The 18,494-nt window shown below is 36.0% G+C and overlaps 1 protein-coding gene across 2 annotated transcripts in view; it reads left to right on the forward strand.

Annotated features, from left to right (window-relative positions):
- EPHA6 (EPH receptor A6) overlaps window positions 1-18,494 on the forward strand; it is a 524,483-nt gene that overhangs the window by 278,116 nt on the left and 227,873 nt on the right. For both annotated transcript variants that reach the window (XM_086629497.1, XM_086629571.1), the window contains exon 5: window positions 107-442. In XM_086629497.1, the coding sequence (XP_086485623.1) occupies window positions 107-442 (336 nt within the window). The remainder of the gene's footprint in view (window positions 1-106; window positions 443-18,494) is intronic.

Here is an 18,494-nt window from a genome sequence, read left to right on the forward strand (position 1 = left end):
TTTGCAAACAGTTGCCTGAAGAGTAATATATTTTTTTCTTTTATTTTTTTTTTTCCTCTAAAGTAGGCAGCTGCAGCTTAACAGGCTTTTCCCTCCTTCTCTGCAGGGCCACCTTCTGCTCCAAGGAATGTCATTTTTAACATTAACGAAACAGCTCTCATGTTGGAATGGAGCCCCCCGAGTGATACTGGAGGAAGAAAAGATCTCACTTACAGTGTCATCTGTAAGAAATGTGGGTCAGACACCAGCCAGTGTGAGATTTGTGGAGGAGGTATCCGTTTCATCCCCAGGCACACAGGTCTCATCAACTCCTCTGTGACGGTGCTTGACTTTGTGTCGCACGTGAACTACACCTTCGAAATAGAAGCCACGAATGGTGTCTCAGAGCTGAGTTTCTCTCCCAAGCAGTTCACAGCTATCACAGTTACCACAGACCAAGATGGTAAGTCCCAGCACTGCACGGCTGTTACTGTGCCCCTGTCATCTATGCACTTATTAGGGGGATCATTTTGTTTCTTGGAAGCCTGGGAAAGCAAATTAGGATGTTTTGCAGATCTTTTTAAGTGCTTTTGGTGAGGACTACCAGCCTCTGCTGATGAGAGCACTAAATGCTTTTGGCAGGTGGCCCTCGACCCCAATACACAGGGCACAAAAACATATCTTCCTGTTTAAAGTTAAGTGCCAGCTTTAACTACCTGGGACTAACTGTATCAGTGGTTCATCACAACTCGACTCTGCGTCTGGTGCTTTTCCAAGTCTTTCCTTATGATTCCGTTTTGAAAGAGTAAAAAAACAGAGATTATCTGTTGCAATTTCTCAATTCAAAGGTGACATGAAAGTGAACTCACTTACTTTAGTATCCGCGTTTCATAGTACTAATACAGAACACTTTCCTGTCAGGTATTTCAATATCTGTATGAGACATTTCCTTAGGTGAGCTATCCTTATAGATTTTTTTGTTCCTTTAATTGTCCACTTTACATTGTTGTTTTGAGCTTTTTCTTCTCCCCATTTCAGTTAAAATTCATGTCCAAGGCTGACCTTTAGGAGAAACACGGGAAACTAAAAGAGCTCTATATTTTTGTTTATTTTTGCAACTTTTTCCTCTTCCATCTTTACAAATACTTACTATGCCAGGAAACAGCATCATAGGTTTCCAACAAAGAAACTTATATAGCAGCGTTCTCTTCTGGCTTGTGTTACTGTAGATAAGAAGGTTATTTCAAAATTATCCCTTGCTGACATTTGTTCCAGAAATGTTTTTCACCTACTGCGCAGTGACATTGCAACTGTAGCTGAAGTGTTTAATGTAGAACAGGAACCGAACTGGCAAAACTACAGTTTCGAGTAGAGAAAGTATTTAGTAAAAGTGCTAATGTTCAGGAGGATCTGTTATGTTCATCTTGTAGGAAGGCCCTGGGTTCTTTCATTGATCAGCCTAGCAAAAATCTGCTTACCTGTGTATCTGGGACAAGTAGTTTGGTTGATGAGTAAGTAATGACTTGTTTGCCTTTGGGCATACAAAACTTAACAGCTTGCTGTGGTGATTATGATTATAATGACAATGGTAATACTAATAATATTCATGAAAATGGATTAGAAAAAGCATGAAAACTGCTCACTCATGGTTCCTGTGATGATCGTAAGAGAAGAGCTGATTATATAAGATGTCTAATGATAGATGCCTTGTACTGAGAATTGCCTTAAGCTCTTAGGCTGTGTATTGTTTTTAGAACCTGCATCTCTCTTTTCCTTTCTAATTAAATTAAAAAAATGTGGTGCTAGAAACTACCCCTGTGTATACTTATTTTAAGATGTTTTGCTACATGGTACTAGGTGTAAGTCACTAAGCACGCACAGGTGGAGGTCACCAAAGATATGGTTTGTTTTTAAACTAGCTAACAGCTGTGTGAACACAGCTTGTGATGTGTATTTAAGTGGTGGGCTTTTAAAAAAATGTCTTTTGCTGTTCTCTGTTCCTAGTTTAGCGATAGAGATTTTCACTGCAGTTTACTCAAAACAGGGAAAAGACCAATGTTTTAATAATTTGTGGCATACTGACAGTAAACTCTAGTGTAGGCTGCTTGTGTTCCCTATAATAATTCTTACATTACTAAAACTGCTGTTGGAAGGGCTTCAGAGAATTTAAGACCAGATTTCCAGAATATCTGTCAGTTTATTTGGATATAAAGAGACAGCTTTGCAGCGGAAAGCATTGTAATAAATGAAATAGAAGCATCTATAAAATGTAGTTATAAAGATAAAACCATTTTTGTAGGCTAACAAACTTTGTCGTTATATAAAATCATAAGCATGGTAAATATATATTTAGAAGCAAAAGAGAGAAAAAGATAAGGTCATATGAAATATGGATGAAAATTAATGGAGTTTCAGTTGATGGAAATTATTGAGAGCACAATAAATATTTTTTGTGAGTTACTTTTAGTCGTAAGTAAGAAGCGATACAGAGAAAGCTAGAGTATCTAACCTCAGAAAAGGAAACTGTAGAACTAAAGCTTCAGAACATTGCAGAGGCTTTATTAATATTTATAAATCACATCAAAGTTCTCAGATAAAAGGATTAGTGACCTTTTTATTTTTATTGTTAGCCAGCTATTAGTAAACAATTTATAGTTTTGCTTTTGCCGTATTTGCCAAAAGTAATAAATAGTTGCCTTTATATTGCTTTTTTTTTCCTAGCTCTTCCACCAAACAGTAAACTCACTGTTGCGATCTTTCCTTTCAATCTTAATTATACTGAAATGGACATTACTTATTGCATGGTGTTGCAGGTTTATGCATGTTCATATAAAAGATCCAAGATTGTATGCATGACATGACAACAAATCTTAATGTGTACAAGGAGTACATTACCAGAAATCCAAACATATTGGTTTAAAACAATTTTTCTCTTTTGATGTGTGTCTAATATGAAAGATTTAGATCTATAATAAACCTATAAAACATATTTATTCCATGTTCATACTACCTTTTATATGTAATCTCTTCATACATACTATTTTAATGTTTTTGGTATACACATTGGATGAAGTGATAGACCTCTTTATAAATATACAAATTGTTTTCTTCAGTTGTTGTATCTTTTTTAAGAATATAGAACAATATCTTCAGCTATTGTAAATCCAGACCTATTCTGTTAGCTACAATATTTTACAGTAGCTGAGGAGTTAGAATTTTATTTTCTTTGAGAATACTGAGTTTACTTTCTTCTAGTGGCCCTTTCTTTTTGATGGTTTATGTGAAATTAACAGATTCTTCTTCAAACATACAAAATTATTAGCTTGTTCTTCAGCGTTTTTTCTCTCTTTTTCGAGAAGATATTGCTGTTGGCATTTTGCTGAATAAAGTAATGCAATGAAGAGTACTGTGGGCATCCATAGAAACTGAAGAATTTTAGTCTACAACAGTGAGTAGAGTAGTCTGAGAGCATCAAAGGAGGAGAATATTTGCTGACAGGAGAAGTGAACTAATTCAAAAGTGATTAAGGCTCATCTTTATGCACAGAGCTCTACCGCAGCTAATATTAAAATCTTAACTGCTTCCTCATGCAATCACCAACATCGACAAGAATAAGTACACTGCTCAGCTCTAGCAATGACAAGCAGCAGACTAAAGGAAAGTAACACTGTGAAAAGGCGTCGCAAACTGCATCCTGCAAACCTCTCTGTGATTTGATGACTAAAGCATTACCAGACCTGATCAAATACTGAAAAATTTAGTAACATTAGTGTGAGTAAGTCATATAAAATTAATTTGGTAGCATTCATGACATTTTAAGTTTTTAATTTTGTACAAATATTCATAAATTTGATATCTATGCTTTTGTTTTTTCCCTTTGGGCTTCCTAAGGAAACAAAGTTTCTGTGGTCACATTGTCTGCCAGGCGTCGTAAAGAACCGTGAACCCGTTGGCCAACATGAGTTCGATGACAGAGCAAAAGATTTCACAGATATTATGTTCTCTCAACAGAAATGTGAAAAATGACCTCTTACAGTCACCAAGCTGTTGGTAGGGTCTGCAAGTTGAAAAGCAAGGTTCAGCTACGTAAGGCTTGCTTACTGGACCGTAGATGCCAGCTGACCAACCACTTAACCTGTCTATTGTCTAGTCAGTAAAGAAAGAACATATATAGTTCCTGTGTGACTACAGCACGTGCTGTGTCTTGTCCAGCAAGTGTGGCAAGCAAGGATGGGGTAGAGATGTTTTAGGATGCTATCACAGATGGAATGTTTTAACATGGTTATGATTTAGCAGCAATTCCGACAATTCAAGATTTATTAATGGTATGAAGTAAACCAAAGGTTAAATTTTAGCAGTACTTGATGATTAACCAATTTAAAGATTAACAAGATGATTTGGTAGGATGTATTATAATTAAAATAGCAACTTAATTACAGATTTGAAGATGCCAAGATTCACACTAACTTACTACAAGGTGCCCTAAATCAAAATATATATATATTTACACATATGTATAAAACATAAAGTGTGCAGACAGAAATATTTGCATCCAGTGAAATATAGATATCCACACTCATGAAGGAAAATATGTGTATTCAAACACCTAGATAGGTAGAGATGTGAATAAAAGAGGCTAGCCTATAGGTAAAATTTCCTTCTCGAATTTAGAGTAAATATTTACAATGCATCAGGAGATAATTGAGACTCAAGGAAGGAGCTTTGCCTCGACTTTCTGTTGGCTTTGTCAGCAGACAATCCACGGAGTTGGTATCTGGGAGGTGTCCCAGCTCAAGCTCAGGTGAGATGCTGGTCACAGCCAGCTGCGATCCAGGAAAGCTCAAAGGGTCTCACTTGAAATCGCTATTTATAGGGTCTAAGATTATTGTCTTTAGTCAGGTACTTTTCCATTTCAGCCCAACTCAGATGGTGAAATATTCTGGTATTTTCCACCAGTCACGCAAGCCTTGAACTTGCTGATTCTGGGGTTTCTGGCATCACCCTTTCTGGACCGCAATCCAGGTACAGATGTAACAGGTCAAGTGACAGGGGAAGCAGGGACCTGATACGTTAAGGAGGTGCCTTTTGAAATTCACCTCCAACTCATGTAGGTTGGTGTGTAGCCCAGGTGTGGGAAGCAGGAACCTGGTATGTTAAGGGGGTGTCATAATGCTCTGGTTCGCTGCCTTTTGCAGTCCACACCTGGCTCATCCTAGGCCGAAGTATGGTCCAGAAAAAGGAGAAGAATTGCACCAACCACTGAGCGGTCCAGGAGTAGGGAGTGGGCTGCACCACCACAGAAGCATAGATGTTGCAGATGGAGAGACGTGGGAAGTAAGCTATATGCTACTCTTGTGTAGCTTGGTTTCAGAATGTTTTGAGATACTGAAATAATCCTTACTTTGAATTCAGATAAATGGGCAGATAAACAGAATGAGATTCTGCTCAGAAAAGCTGTTAAGCAAAGTCCCTGTTCAAGGAAGAGCATTAGCACATATTAAGTGCTTTCCCAAACCACTGCCAAAGTAATTCGTAAACAACTGAAAGGTAAAACATGTTTTCAAAAAAAGCCTCATCAAAAAATGTTTAACAATACTGTTGTTCAGAAAAGTGCCTGGATGCCTCTTCTTTATAGGAGAGAGAAAGTTTTATACAGCAGTAAATATGCTGAGTATGAAGTAATTGTATTCAATCGACTTTAAATCATTGTGCGAAGAAGCAGAGAATTATATGCTGAATTGTAATTTATGTTTCTCTTATGACTAATGGAAGGACGAGACGCCTCACTATATAACTTTCTTTGCGTGCCTTAGAGTCTGTATTGCCTAAAGAACGTTCAGACATACTTGAGGTTTTTCATACATAATTAAAGTAGTAAATAATGAATAATTAAGCAAAACAGAACTTAAGACAATAGTTCCTATTTCCAAATAATAGTTCACATACATATTCACTCACTGAGCATTCATATGTTTTATTATTTGAGGACAGGGGAGTTTTTCAACGTTACACTATGCAGGGGGGCAGCGGAGTCTTGAGACATATACTGAGTAGATGATTATCCAGGCAGATGGTGTGGCCTGCTCCATTTCAGTCCACCATTTCAACTGCATCACTGAGGAGTGGCACTCTGTAGCTATAGTGTTTCTTTGACTGCGTAGTTTCCTCATTGTCTGGTCTGCATCCTCACCGCATCATGTCCTTCCTGGGGGACTCCATGCTGGCAGCCCTCAGCTTACCGTTTGCCTGCAAATCCCGTGGCAGTGACCTCCCCTAAAATCACTGTCCAGCTGTGGGATGCTTCACGGGCACTGTTCCATTCATGAGCCGCCTCTGCATGTCTTTCCAGCCTTGGTGGAAAGCTTACACTAGAGAAATACTCCTTCTGCCATTGCATCCCAGATATCTCATTTTCTTCCTCCTCAGTTCTGCAGTTCATGAGTGACTCTGATCTCCATGACATCAAAGACCTGCTACCAGGGGACAAAGTTGGAGGCATGAGAAACTTCACTCTGTCTGGGCACACACCCTGTCATGGTATTAATAAAGACCTATCTAGTTTCACTGTGTCTGTCTAGCGTTGGCAGCCTGTGACTAGCTGAGGTTTCCAGGCAGACTCTGAGACTGCAAATCTGGCAGAATTCCTTTGTCTAATACATTTTATTTTATGTGACCCGTTGGCAGATATGTCCTAGATGATAAGATGTTTCCTAATCTGATGGTAAAATCTTGCCAGTGTCTGAAAGAGATTGCCTTTCATCTAACTCCTTTTTCAAAATAAGTTAGGGCCAGTTCATTGTTCCTAGTACAGGTGGCTCCTCAGACATATTTGCAGCCCAGTGTGAATGGTCTGTAGCAAAAGCAACCTTCTGTCACTCTCTTAGAGCTGTGGGAACTGAGGGATGCATGGAAGGATTTCAGTGTCTCTTCCAGGAATAAACATGACCATATCGCCATGAATTAATGTATAGCATTGTAATAACAATGCAGATGGTGTAAGTTGTTAAGAGCCTCATCTGACTGTCAGAAAAGTATCTTGGTGGCACTACCAGGACAGTTGATCAGGATTAATCCTTCTGGCTGATGACAGTATAGTTTCAGGATGCCTATTGAGTTGACAGGGGTGTTCTGTGTTCACTAATCCTAAGATGTTTCGCGTAGTAGCATCTGACTTTCACCCTAATCAAAAGTCAACTTTCCTTTTTTTTCCCTGAGTCTCAAATCTCTACAGATGTGATTGTCCTTTGTAACAAATCTCTACAGATGTGATTGTCCTTTGTAACTTTAAAGTCAAGAAATCTGCTCTTTTCACAATGACATGATGAAGCCCTTTGAACCATCTTCCAAACTGTTTATATTAATGGTTTGTAAATCTAAAGGAACAGCTATTTCTAATCACTGATTGTCAAAATGGAATAGCAGGTCACGTAAAAGCCTGTTATGAAACAGTCATGACACAACCTGCACCAGACATTGCCAGAGCTCAAGCAACATGAAAAAAAAGATCATGAAGTTTTCATAGATGACAATAAATGAAAAATTTATGGCATTTGTTTACCTGACACCTACAGCTGAATCGATAGTTCTACCAAGCCCTGTACTGTCATGCGAACGGTACAGAACAGTGCTACTGGTGCTGTTTATGTGAAAAATTTGAAGAGAAATATTAACATGTTGGTTACTGGCTAGTGACAGTCTGTAAATGTCCGTACTGAAGGGAATGTGAAGACAGTGAGAGGCATTACTGACACAAAAAGAAAGTTTGAAATCTGTACTCTCTATTTGAAGTCACTTCTGAACAATACATTTAAACAATACATTTTAAATAGGTATTGAGCATTATGCAATGAATATTCAGGCCAGTCTGATAAACTATAGGAATGCGTATGTATATTTATGTCAGTGTGTATATAAATTAAGCATTTACAGTTGGGAAGAAAACCACAAGGCAAAAATGCTAAATCTCAATTCTCAGACTTGTTCAACTAACATTCTGTTGAATACTCTTCAGGTCTGCCAAAATTCGAAGTTTTGAGGCAAGGTCTTTGTGCTACATTTCTATTACTCAGAGATTCTCATCTGCTGGTCACCTCTATATGTTGAAAATACTTTTTGCTGATATTTCTTTAAATATATGCCCAATTACTACACAGCCATCATAGGTGAAAAATGGCTTTTAAGACAATCTTGATATATATCCTAAAGATTTTTTAAATACTTATAAATTTTCTTTAACGAATATGTTATTTTTCTGCTGGCAGATATTGATGTTCAGCCATGTCTTTAATGCAGCAAAAGTCAACCTGATTCCATTTACTTTCATTTCTCGTCCACCAGTGTTATCCATTAAGCTAGTCAGACTATGCATAGCTTTAAGATATGTTTTTCTAGGTTACACAATATGAGGAAAACAAAATGAAATTCTAGTTTGAAGGAGGAGGGGAAAGAAGTTAATCAATACAGTAAAGAATTTTTCCCATAACGTACTTACCAGTGTGGTCTTTCAGCATTTATAAGCTCTTTTGTTGCATAGTACACTATTATTTATAACCATCAGCAATTTCTCTGTGACATGCGTTTTCAGCAAGTTTCTGATTTAAGTAGTAGTCACTAAAATACGACGTCCAAATGCTGCAACAATTGTATATTTAATAATAATAATAAAAACGGTTTATTTCAATTTGTAAAAGGGACATTTGTGGAAAAAAAATGTAAAATTCTCATTACGAATAAATTGGTAAGCGTACAGCACTGGGATAAGAAATATACCTTTATTTTGTTTGTTGCTGTTGTAGTCAGTAACTGTGAAGGGCATTCAGTATGTGATGAATGAGATGTTTATTCATCAACTTTGGTGATTTTAAACAAGAACGTCAAACAAGCTTATTGGTGCTATCTTCACACCACTCAGCTAAGAACCATGTTAGGATAATCAAGCACATTTCAATTATCTGGAACCTCTCACAATGAATGATATATAGTTAGAAGAATCGTTATTGAGTATTCTAGTTCAGGTAGGGTGCAAGATATTTCAGATATAAACTAGTGACTTAAGTAATTAGAAACCTCTCCCACAAGTGTTAATTGACCGATTTACAAAATTCTTCAGAGTTAGATTAGGAACCTTCTGTTTTCAAAAAAGTCTGCCTAAACATTTCTGAGAGCTATTTATTTTTTAAAAAAAACCAACAAAAACAAACAAATAAAAGAACAACCAGAACTGTGGTGTTCCCAGTATATGGCAAGTGAAACGAAGACTTCTGTTGCATTCTTGGCAAGAGGAGTGGTTTTGGTCAAGGGTAGTAAAGGAAGACATTCATCACAGCTAGTCAATCTAAAACAAATTGTGTTTGTAGATGTCATGACTTTCACGCAAACCTCTAGAGAGCGTGTTCAAAATGAAGGACGTGGTAAATTACAAACCAATTCTGCTGATGTTTGCTATGGGGTCTTTAAAGCAATTATATCGGTAGCAGGTTGCTCCGATTCATTTGCTTCTTAAAGTGTAGTTTCTTCATTACACTCAACAACCCTTCTCCTTCCACTTCTGTGACTCTTCCATATGTATTTGCCTTAGGCTCACAGATCAGAAACGGTTTTCATTTATATACAACAATGGCATTAAGTTCTGCACATAGGAATAAGGTTGAGAGCAGGAATAAGGTTGAGAGCAGACTCAAAATTACATAGTTTCTAAAGCTTCAGAAATCTATTTATTTTACAGTTCTGTTAGCTTCAAAATAATATTTCTAATAACATGCTTTTGCCTTTTTCTTCCCAGACTAACAATGAGAGATATCTGTTTGCTATCTTCATATCTGTGTTACATATTTAAATGTTTTTCCACTGTGGTAAAATATATGCTAGGTCTCCAAAGAAGAAATAATAAAGATTGCTCATCTGAAAAGATTATAGTAGCCAGGATATGCACACTTAATATTTAGTTTAGAAACACATGTTGCCTTTAGCAACCACTGTCATAAGTGAACCTTCATATCCTAGTTAGCATCCTAGTCTGACGGAGATGAGGGAGGAGGTGACAACCAGTGTCAAGACCGGCCAGTGTGTTGGTTGGCCAGGAGCAAAAGAGCAAAAAAAAAGACACACTTCTAATCTGCTAAATCATATTTCCATCTAGCATGCAATCTCTGGTTTCCATTGAGCAGTGATTTTTGAGTATGAAATATGCCTATTTTGCTTTATTTATTCTCTTTTAAGACTCCCCTTAAAACCTTCACTTAAGCAGGAATATTATCAGATATTCAAGACTTGGCTACAGGTTCTAAAGTGGACTTGTTCATTAAAACCATTTAAAATCACTTTCATACTTTGTTCACCCTCTGGAGTGAGTGCAACTGATTCTGTGAAGGACTAACTATTCAGAGCATTTTGTCTTGGTTGTTTTCACTTGCTAAAGCGACATGGAAGTTAGCAAACAGTGCATCAAAGAGAATGATTTTGCTGTCTACGTGTAGAGTCATGATAGCCAAAAGGAGAAGTAAGGTGACACACAGAACCATTCCCTAGGAAAACATGAGCAAAAGGGAGAGGCATGCAAATAAAAGAATTTATAATATAAAAAATAAACTTGAAAAAATCTTAAATTTAATATTTTAAAAAATATATGTATTCAGCAAATTGCACCAATTTGATCATATTGTACACTAAACCACTCAGTATTTGAAAACTGAAATTTTAAAGCAAATATTTACAAGAAATCTCTAATTGCAAAATTGGATCTAGTGTCCCAAAGCTGTTTCACTACAAGTCAATCAAAGATGGCCCACTGGTTGAAAAGCAGAAGAGGCCTGGCTCAGCTAATGTTTCCTGAACACTCCTGTTGTCTCCTTTACTCTTGCTTAGTTTTTTTGCCTTCATTCACAGTACTCTGATAACTAGTCACAACTTTTCTGCTGAAGTTATTGGCAAACTCTGTAAATTACTCCAGTGTTAATTAAATCTCATTCTTCATTGAATTAATCTACATTTTCAATAATTTTCTTTGTGCTTATTCTGTCTGAATATAAAGTAGTATTTTTAAACTTGTCTTTTCCATATCTTTTTAAATAATACATGCAGCAGCTTCTAAGTCGTGTGCTTGATCTATAATTGTATTGAAGTCTTTAGAGATTAATGTGCATTATCTAAGTGACTCATAAATTCTAACTTGTTATGCATTGCAAACAGCTGATGTATGATCCCGTAAGTTACTGACAAGTTGTTCAGCCAGTTTCCAATACTGCATTTTACAGTTTAGAAATAAATGATCATTTTATTATATTAACCCAAATCTGTCTGGAAAACAAATTGTCTGATTCCAATGACTGGTTCATAGACACATAATATTAAGCTCTAAGCTCCATCTTTCAAAATTAGATTGTTCTCCTAAAATTATCTAACAATTCTTTTTATCCTGTAATTGAAAATCAATGAAGACTAAAAAAAAAAGTTTTTTTACAGAGTAGGGTAATGGAGTAATGGGATTCAGGAAATTCAGTCCATAGTTCAAGGATGATGGGCTACAGTCCATCAACGATAAGGAAGATATGAGCGTGCCTTTTTCCCTTAACTTGTACATTTTTCTGTCAAGCTAGGAATGTCATTTACTAATTAGACATGAGGTGAATTTTTGATATCTTATTGCCATATATTCATATATATGATTTATTCTAATAAAGGGAAAATATTTTAACTGGTATTTAGCATCCCTCTATGCCAATTTACAGAAAGTATTGATTTCAGTTTATAAATCATGCAACTCTTACTAGAATATGAAATCTTTGGAGAGGAAATAGAGAAAATCACATTTTTCTAATATGGTATTTAATACTGTTTATCTTTAAAAAAGCTTGCTTGTATTTGGAAGTGAATTTTGTGTGGTCAAAGTAGCAAGTTGACAGCATGGAAGATTAAAGTCTGTACCTTTTCAGAGAACATGTGTGACTGCGGAGCTGTATTAACTTAGTTCCCTGGTGTGTATTATTTTGATGCTGACGGATTATCTTTAGGAGAAGAGCATAGTTTTACCTGCATTTATCTCCCTGACCGTTTCCTGAAACTGTCAGGTTCAGTGGTGCCAGCTTCAGTGGTAACTTTTGTTACAGGCATCATACTGTAACACTGAAAAAGTGATTAATCTCATATGAACAAAGAGATGTTTGTGAGATCTTTGAAGCTAAATTTCACTGTGAATAGTTTCTCATGTTGTAACTCATAGGAGCTCGTGTAAAAGGAAGTAAGTTGTGTCCCAAAACCTCCACCCTTGGCCCATACAGCTTCTATATCCCATAGAGCTACCTGCAGCAAACACACTAAGGCATTAACATGATATTGTAATGTTTTTGCATCACATTCCAAAATATGTATCAGTGCAGTTCTGTGCAGATTCAGGAATATATCACAGGGTATCTTTATCTGTTTTCCAAGTATCTAGCATCACATTTGCTTCATTATCTTCTCCTTTAAAATTTTTGCTTTTCTGTTGTGACCATTGATCTGTGACACATTGGTTCATAAAGACGGCCTGAGATTTCTGGGTAAGGACCTAAGTTGTTAGCTGCAATACTGGGTGGTGAAAAACTCCAAAAGGCAGGCTACTGCATGAAGAATCAGTTCAGGTCTTGTTTTTCCGTATTCGTATGTACAGTAGCATTCTGGATAAACTTTCTAAATGACCTTTACATTCTCATAAACCTAATAATTTTAAGCTCTATTAAGCAGCAATGTGAATAAAATATTCTTAATTTTTCCATTTTTGCATTTTAAGATGATGGTTATATTGTAGGACATTAAAAATGTTACTTTCTCATGCAGTTATAGGGAGAATAAGACTAACATCTCCAAAAATAAATTGAGTGGGTGGAATATGTGTCAATTTTTATGAGCATGTCACTATTATTCAGTCTCTCAGTTGATGGAGGATTAAAATTAATTAAAACTTCAATCTAGAATTTCTTCTATATTAAATATAATTTAAAGGATAAAAAATGCATAATATTTATAGCTTTAATTTCTATATAAATCTATATATTATACAAAAACTGTCTTGCAATATATGTATAAATAGTGTGAAAGTAATGATTTGCCACTAATTCATTAGTCTAATACTAAAACCACGTTAATCTGTTCATGTCTTTGCTATAAGAAAATATTATTTTACTTTGTATAAATATTTTAATAATTTTGTAATATTTTCATATTTGCCAGGTTGATACATGCACTACATTTCCATGTAACACTAAAAATACGTTTTCATTGAAACTATCCAATATTTTCAAAAGAGTTCATAGATGACATCTACTCTGTTTCTTACTCTCTCAATTATTCTGTATTTAAACGGTCTTCCTACCTTTCTGTTTAAATTTTTGCACGTAAACATTTTAGCTAGCTCACATAAGTACAATCTGTTTCATCAGTGGAGTATTGTGACTTAAGTAGGGACACAATGAACATTGAAAAGCTGCGGAGAATAAAGACCTTAACCACAAGAAGTCGGGTACCTCTCATGCAGTTACTGATACACACTGTGAGTGCTCCGCCGGGTGAGACAGAACTCACAGAGAGTAAGGAAAATGTATGTGTGTTTTCTGCAGGACTGACAGGTTTTCCAGGGAACTGGGCTCTCTTCAAGCATCTCAGTGAAAGGAAGGCACGGAGAGCTGCAGTTCACTGAGCACCTTTGAAAATACTGCCCCGTCACTGAGATGCTTAATGGAAACTGGCTTGTTTTACAAACTGGGCTGTTAGTCTTTTCTTAATCAATAAAATACAGTGGAACTGTAACATTTATTTCAGAAGGATGTGGGGGTCACATATTGTCTCGTACACTGACAGAAGCGTGCAGTAGCTGTGAAAGTAAATGATTTAAGCACAGTGTGCTATACGAGTTCTTCTAATCTCTTGATATAAGGTGAAATTTATATCCGAAACAGCAAGCTTTACACTCTTAGCCTTATTACTCGGTGTTTTGACCAGATTTTTCAGTTCCCAAAGCATCAAAAAACAGCTTATAGATTTTGCTTTATTGGTTTTTTTTTTTTTTGTTCTTTTTCTACTTAGAAATTCCTGCTTATCTATTGAGTTTGTTTAGATATCTTTACAACAATTAAAGATAAAAAGAATTAATAAGGGTAAGCACTATTACAGTATACTCTTTGGACTTTAAAGCATGAATAAATTCCATTATTCTGAGTTAAAACAAAATAAGATAGTCCTTGTATGATTTGCAATATTTGCAAAAGGAAACAAGAATAGCAGATTTTTTGGCAGTAATACAAATATTCTAGATTTTAATGAAAGAGATTGTTTTACTTTTGGTGACTTTCACAGCCATTTTTATGCAAAATAATGTATTCATTTCTTTGAGAAATAATTTTTGTGCAGCCATAAAACATAAAATAATAAAATCATACACCCAAGTTGTTACCGAAATCTTCATTAAAAAAATTAAGGTTCCAAATCAAATCACTAGAAAGTTTTTCAAGAAACCTGAATTCAGAATCATGTTTAATTTTTTACTATGCAGTCCTTAATTACATAAACAGCCTACACATTTTTAGTCAGGTCTCGCATGATAACAGGCCAATGTTATTCCACATCATTCTCATCTGTCAGCGTGTACGTTGTCTCTTTATCCCTTGTTTAGCCCAATTTCTCAAAGCTTAACCTTTATGTGCCATATCCTCTATTATAGATTTTCTGCTGCGTTCATGTGCTGTAGTATGTGGTTGCTTTTCTGCGCATTGCAAACATTAAGTCAGTGATCCTTGAAGGCAAGTAGATAGAATTGCTCACATTTTAGAAGGTAAGGTATAAGTCTATGCATGTAAAAAACACGTATGGCATAACCATCCATGAGGTGAGTGTGGCTCCCTTGGGATGCAGATATCCTACTTTTCGGACTTTGGAGAATTCAGATCTTTCTGTAGATTTCTCTGGCAGTTAAGCATACTCATCATTTTTATGCAAAGAACAAGGAGAAAAATGTTCACAACTAGCCCAGTAATTTAGTTGATTTGTTTTGAAAATTCATCATCTCTTTTTACCAGGAAAACCATTTATGATCAATCCTGTAATTAGTTCTGCTTTGCTTCATTTTTTCTTGGAAGTATATTTCCTGCATAGAAAATCTGGTTACAAAGTGCAGCATGCCTCTTTGGGCTACTTTACTGAATGATAAATTGGGAAGGTAAGTAACTCAGAGTAGCAGAGTAGAGGTTGGTAATTCTGTAAATTCAAGGAGCTACGGTGAGTCTAATGAAAGAGAGAATTGCCGTCAAATCATCTTTGCCTATTTCACAGCTAAAACGTGGGAAAAGCTTCAGTGTTTGGATGATACTGACGATATCAAAACAAAAAATATTGTTTCACCAAAAGATTACTAAAGATTTAAAAAATTGTAGCAGTCTCTTTCTGGATGGGAAACTATGGTTGAGGAAAGGCTGGTTAGGAAAAAAAACCCACAACAAAAAAAACACCACCACAACAAAAAAACAACACAAAAAACCCCACAAAAACAAACAAACAAACAAACAAACAATAAACCCCCCAACCTATTCCCCCAAAATATCCAAGTGCAGTCTTTTTTAACATTTTCAAATTACTTCCTAGTTTCCATAGAACAAGAATAGTAGGTTGTTTCTTGTTTCATGTTATGGAGTAGTATGGAATAATATCTGACTGCTGTTTCTCTCCTTCACTCTCTATTTTTCTTACATGGCTGGATGGATGGTTTTATGCCAGCATTATACACAGACAGATGTGGATGGCTCTATGCATCTTTATTTCTTAAAAATAATGAATTATTTTAGTAAATATGTTAGCAAATAATAATAGTATAAAAATGTGTGCCTATCTATTTAACTTTTTTAAGGGATATAAAAGAATTTTAAGTCAAATTAACTGCTAATTGTGACATATTGGACCAAATAATCCAGATTATTCACCTTCAAAAAAGTCTAGAAACATAACTGACATTTTCACAATAGTAAATTTAATGATGTTCTTCCATTTACTAATTTTTCTTAAGCTTTTGCTATTGTCTTCAGTGAAATAATAAATAGTATCAATTGTCTTAAAAGAGAAAATATACACTAGGAGCAATCAAATGGTCCAGAGACTGCCATTTGGATATTACTGCATGCTTCTTTAGGTTGATGCGCTCACCTTTACTTGCTTTTCAGTATTTCCTGAGAACATAACATCAATAGTCCACGGCTGTCCACCCAGTAGTGGTTTACTGCTGCAATAAAAAGTTATTCTGAGTATTTAAGTGGGAAAAGAACTGTTTGAAACATTAAATTCTTTCTGTCAGGCAGATGGGATTCAACTGGAGCACACTCAGTTATAAAACAGGTTTTCATTGATCTGAGTGGTTGAATTCTTAACTGTACTTTATTTTCCCTTTGATTTTGAAATCCATAAGTGCCAGTCATAGCTTTAAGAACGAAAATCATTGGCGCAGGAGTTTAAATTAAAAGTGATAAATCGAGACTGCTGGTGACCACTACCTCAGCCAAACACAAATGCCATGACTGCAGCTCTAAACATCACTGCATGCTTCATTTTAGATTAAGTGTGATGGATTAGGCAGGAAGTTAATTGCTAGCTTGGAATAAAAACAATGATGCTGTTTTGAAAAGGCATCATAAAACAATTTTTTTACTTTGCAGCACTTTGCAACAAATCAAAAAAAATAAAGGAAAACTACTAAAAATTAGTCTGATTGAAAAAGTGGGCATTTGCTATGGGTGTGTGTATCTGTGTCAATGCCTGTGTGCATGTGAAGGTGACTTTCCTTTGAGAAAACAATTACCATGTTAAAAATGTAAGAGCAAATTGAAAGATGCGTGAGACATTCTTGTACCTAGGTTGTAGGTTGTTGGGGCTTAGGTACATATATCTCTATCGCTACTGACTAGATATTAGAGTTGCTGTTAAAGCAACTTTTCTAGTGGCAGCAAGCACCAGGATGAACAATTACTGTTTAAGAGAGTGTGACCTTAAAGACCAAGCAGAGCTGTAAATCTTATATCTCCTTAACTAGTCTCTCATTTATTTTACTTTACGTCCACTATGCACAGATATATATGTGGACACAACAGTATTTAGGAATTCACTGGACAACAGTTTCCATTTTCTAAAGTGTCAGATTTAATGCTAGTTTCAGTATCAATGGGACTATTTCATAACTAATCAGTTATTTGTTCTTTCTAGCAATATATTAGTTGCTTATTAGTAATATGGAAAGGCCCTTGGTAGTATAAAAATTGATGAAATATTTATGTTTGCCACAGGTGAAAAAACATATTTTAAAAGAAACTACAAAAACTGAAGTCAATGCAAATGAGTCTTACCTCCTAAACCAAAGACATAGGTTGAGCATTTAACATTCTCAAGCTTCTACATTATAGCCCATCTAATACAATTTAATGAGTTACTATAGAGCTCTTAGTGCAAGGGTGAAAGTATAAATAAGAGCACTAAACTGAGCTCTTTGTTTTCCTTGATATTACCAAGCTCGATTTGTCAGCCACCATCACATTCATCACCTTCTTCTGTCTCTAATTTGCAGTGAACTGCCTCCACCCTACTGTCCGTGCCAGTAGATGAGGCTGCATGTTTCACTCAGTGAGGTCTCCTTGCCCCAGTCTCCAATGTTTTTATGTTCAACAGCTGTTTTCTTCCCTGCTTGCCGTGTTTCTTCTGTCTCCTAAATCAATGATTCACTTCTCATCCCATCTTTTTCTATCATCCTTCTTGTCTTTCTTCTGTAGCTCCCTGCTGCGTCTTTCCACTGTTCCCCCAAAAGTCCTCAGTCGAATCATTTCTTTCACATCATCCACTCAGGCCACATTGTAATATTCCTTCCTCCAGAGTACCCAGCAGCCCTGCCTGTTCCTAACCTACTCTTTCCCCTAATCTTATGTGCATACACAGCCTATTTCACATCTCCTGAACCCACAGGTCTGCCTTTTGCCTTTTAGCTTCGTATCCAAAGCACGCTTTCAGTAGCTTGCTTGGCACTCCCTTTCCCACCTTGCACTTCACTTCTAGTTCATGCTTGATTTCTTTTCCCACTGCAAAGTTGATGGCATGGTTTGTGTGTGTTGTTCTGCCTAGGAGTGACTGGTAGTACATAAATAAGTTCATACATACCTATATTCATACATATAACATCAGCTGTTCATCAGCTGTCACAGGAACAGTGCCACATGTTACTTATTCCTAGAGCACATAGCCTTAAAGTTAAAAATTGCTTTAGCCCATCAGTGACATGACTGCACAGGATAATTTCAGTATCCTCTGCAGTTTTAAGTCTTGTACCAGTTTGCTAATCATGAAGTGAGATAGCTACTCTAAGTCTGTCACTGTACAAACTCTATTTGTTCTGGAGAGAGCTGTACAATTTTAATCAAGATTTGTTACTGTGCTCTGCTGTTCTGCTTATATAGTTAATGGTCTTCCAATACTGCCATCATTGCGTTTTCAAAACTTTAAGATTCAACCTTACATAT

The sequence above is a fragment of the Tauraco erythrolophus genome, chromosome 1, assembly GCF_009769465.1.
Source record: "Tauraco erythrolophus isolate bTauEry1 chromosome 1, bTauEry1.pri, whole genome shotgun sequence".
NCBI classification, from domain to species: domain Eukaryota; kingdom Metazoa; phylum Chordata; class Aves; order Musophagiformes; family Musophagidae; genus Tauraco; species Tauraco erythrolophus.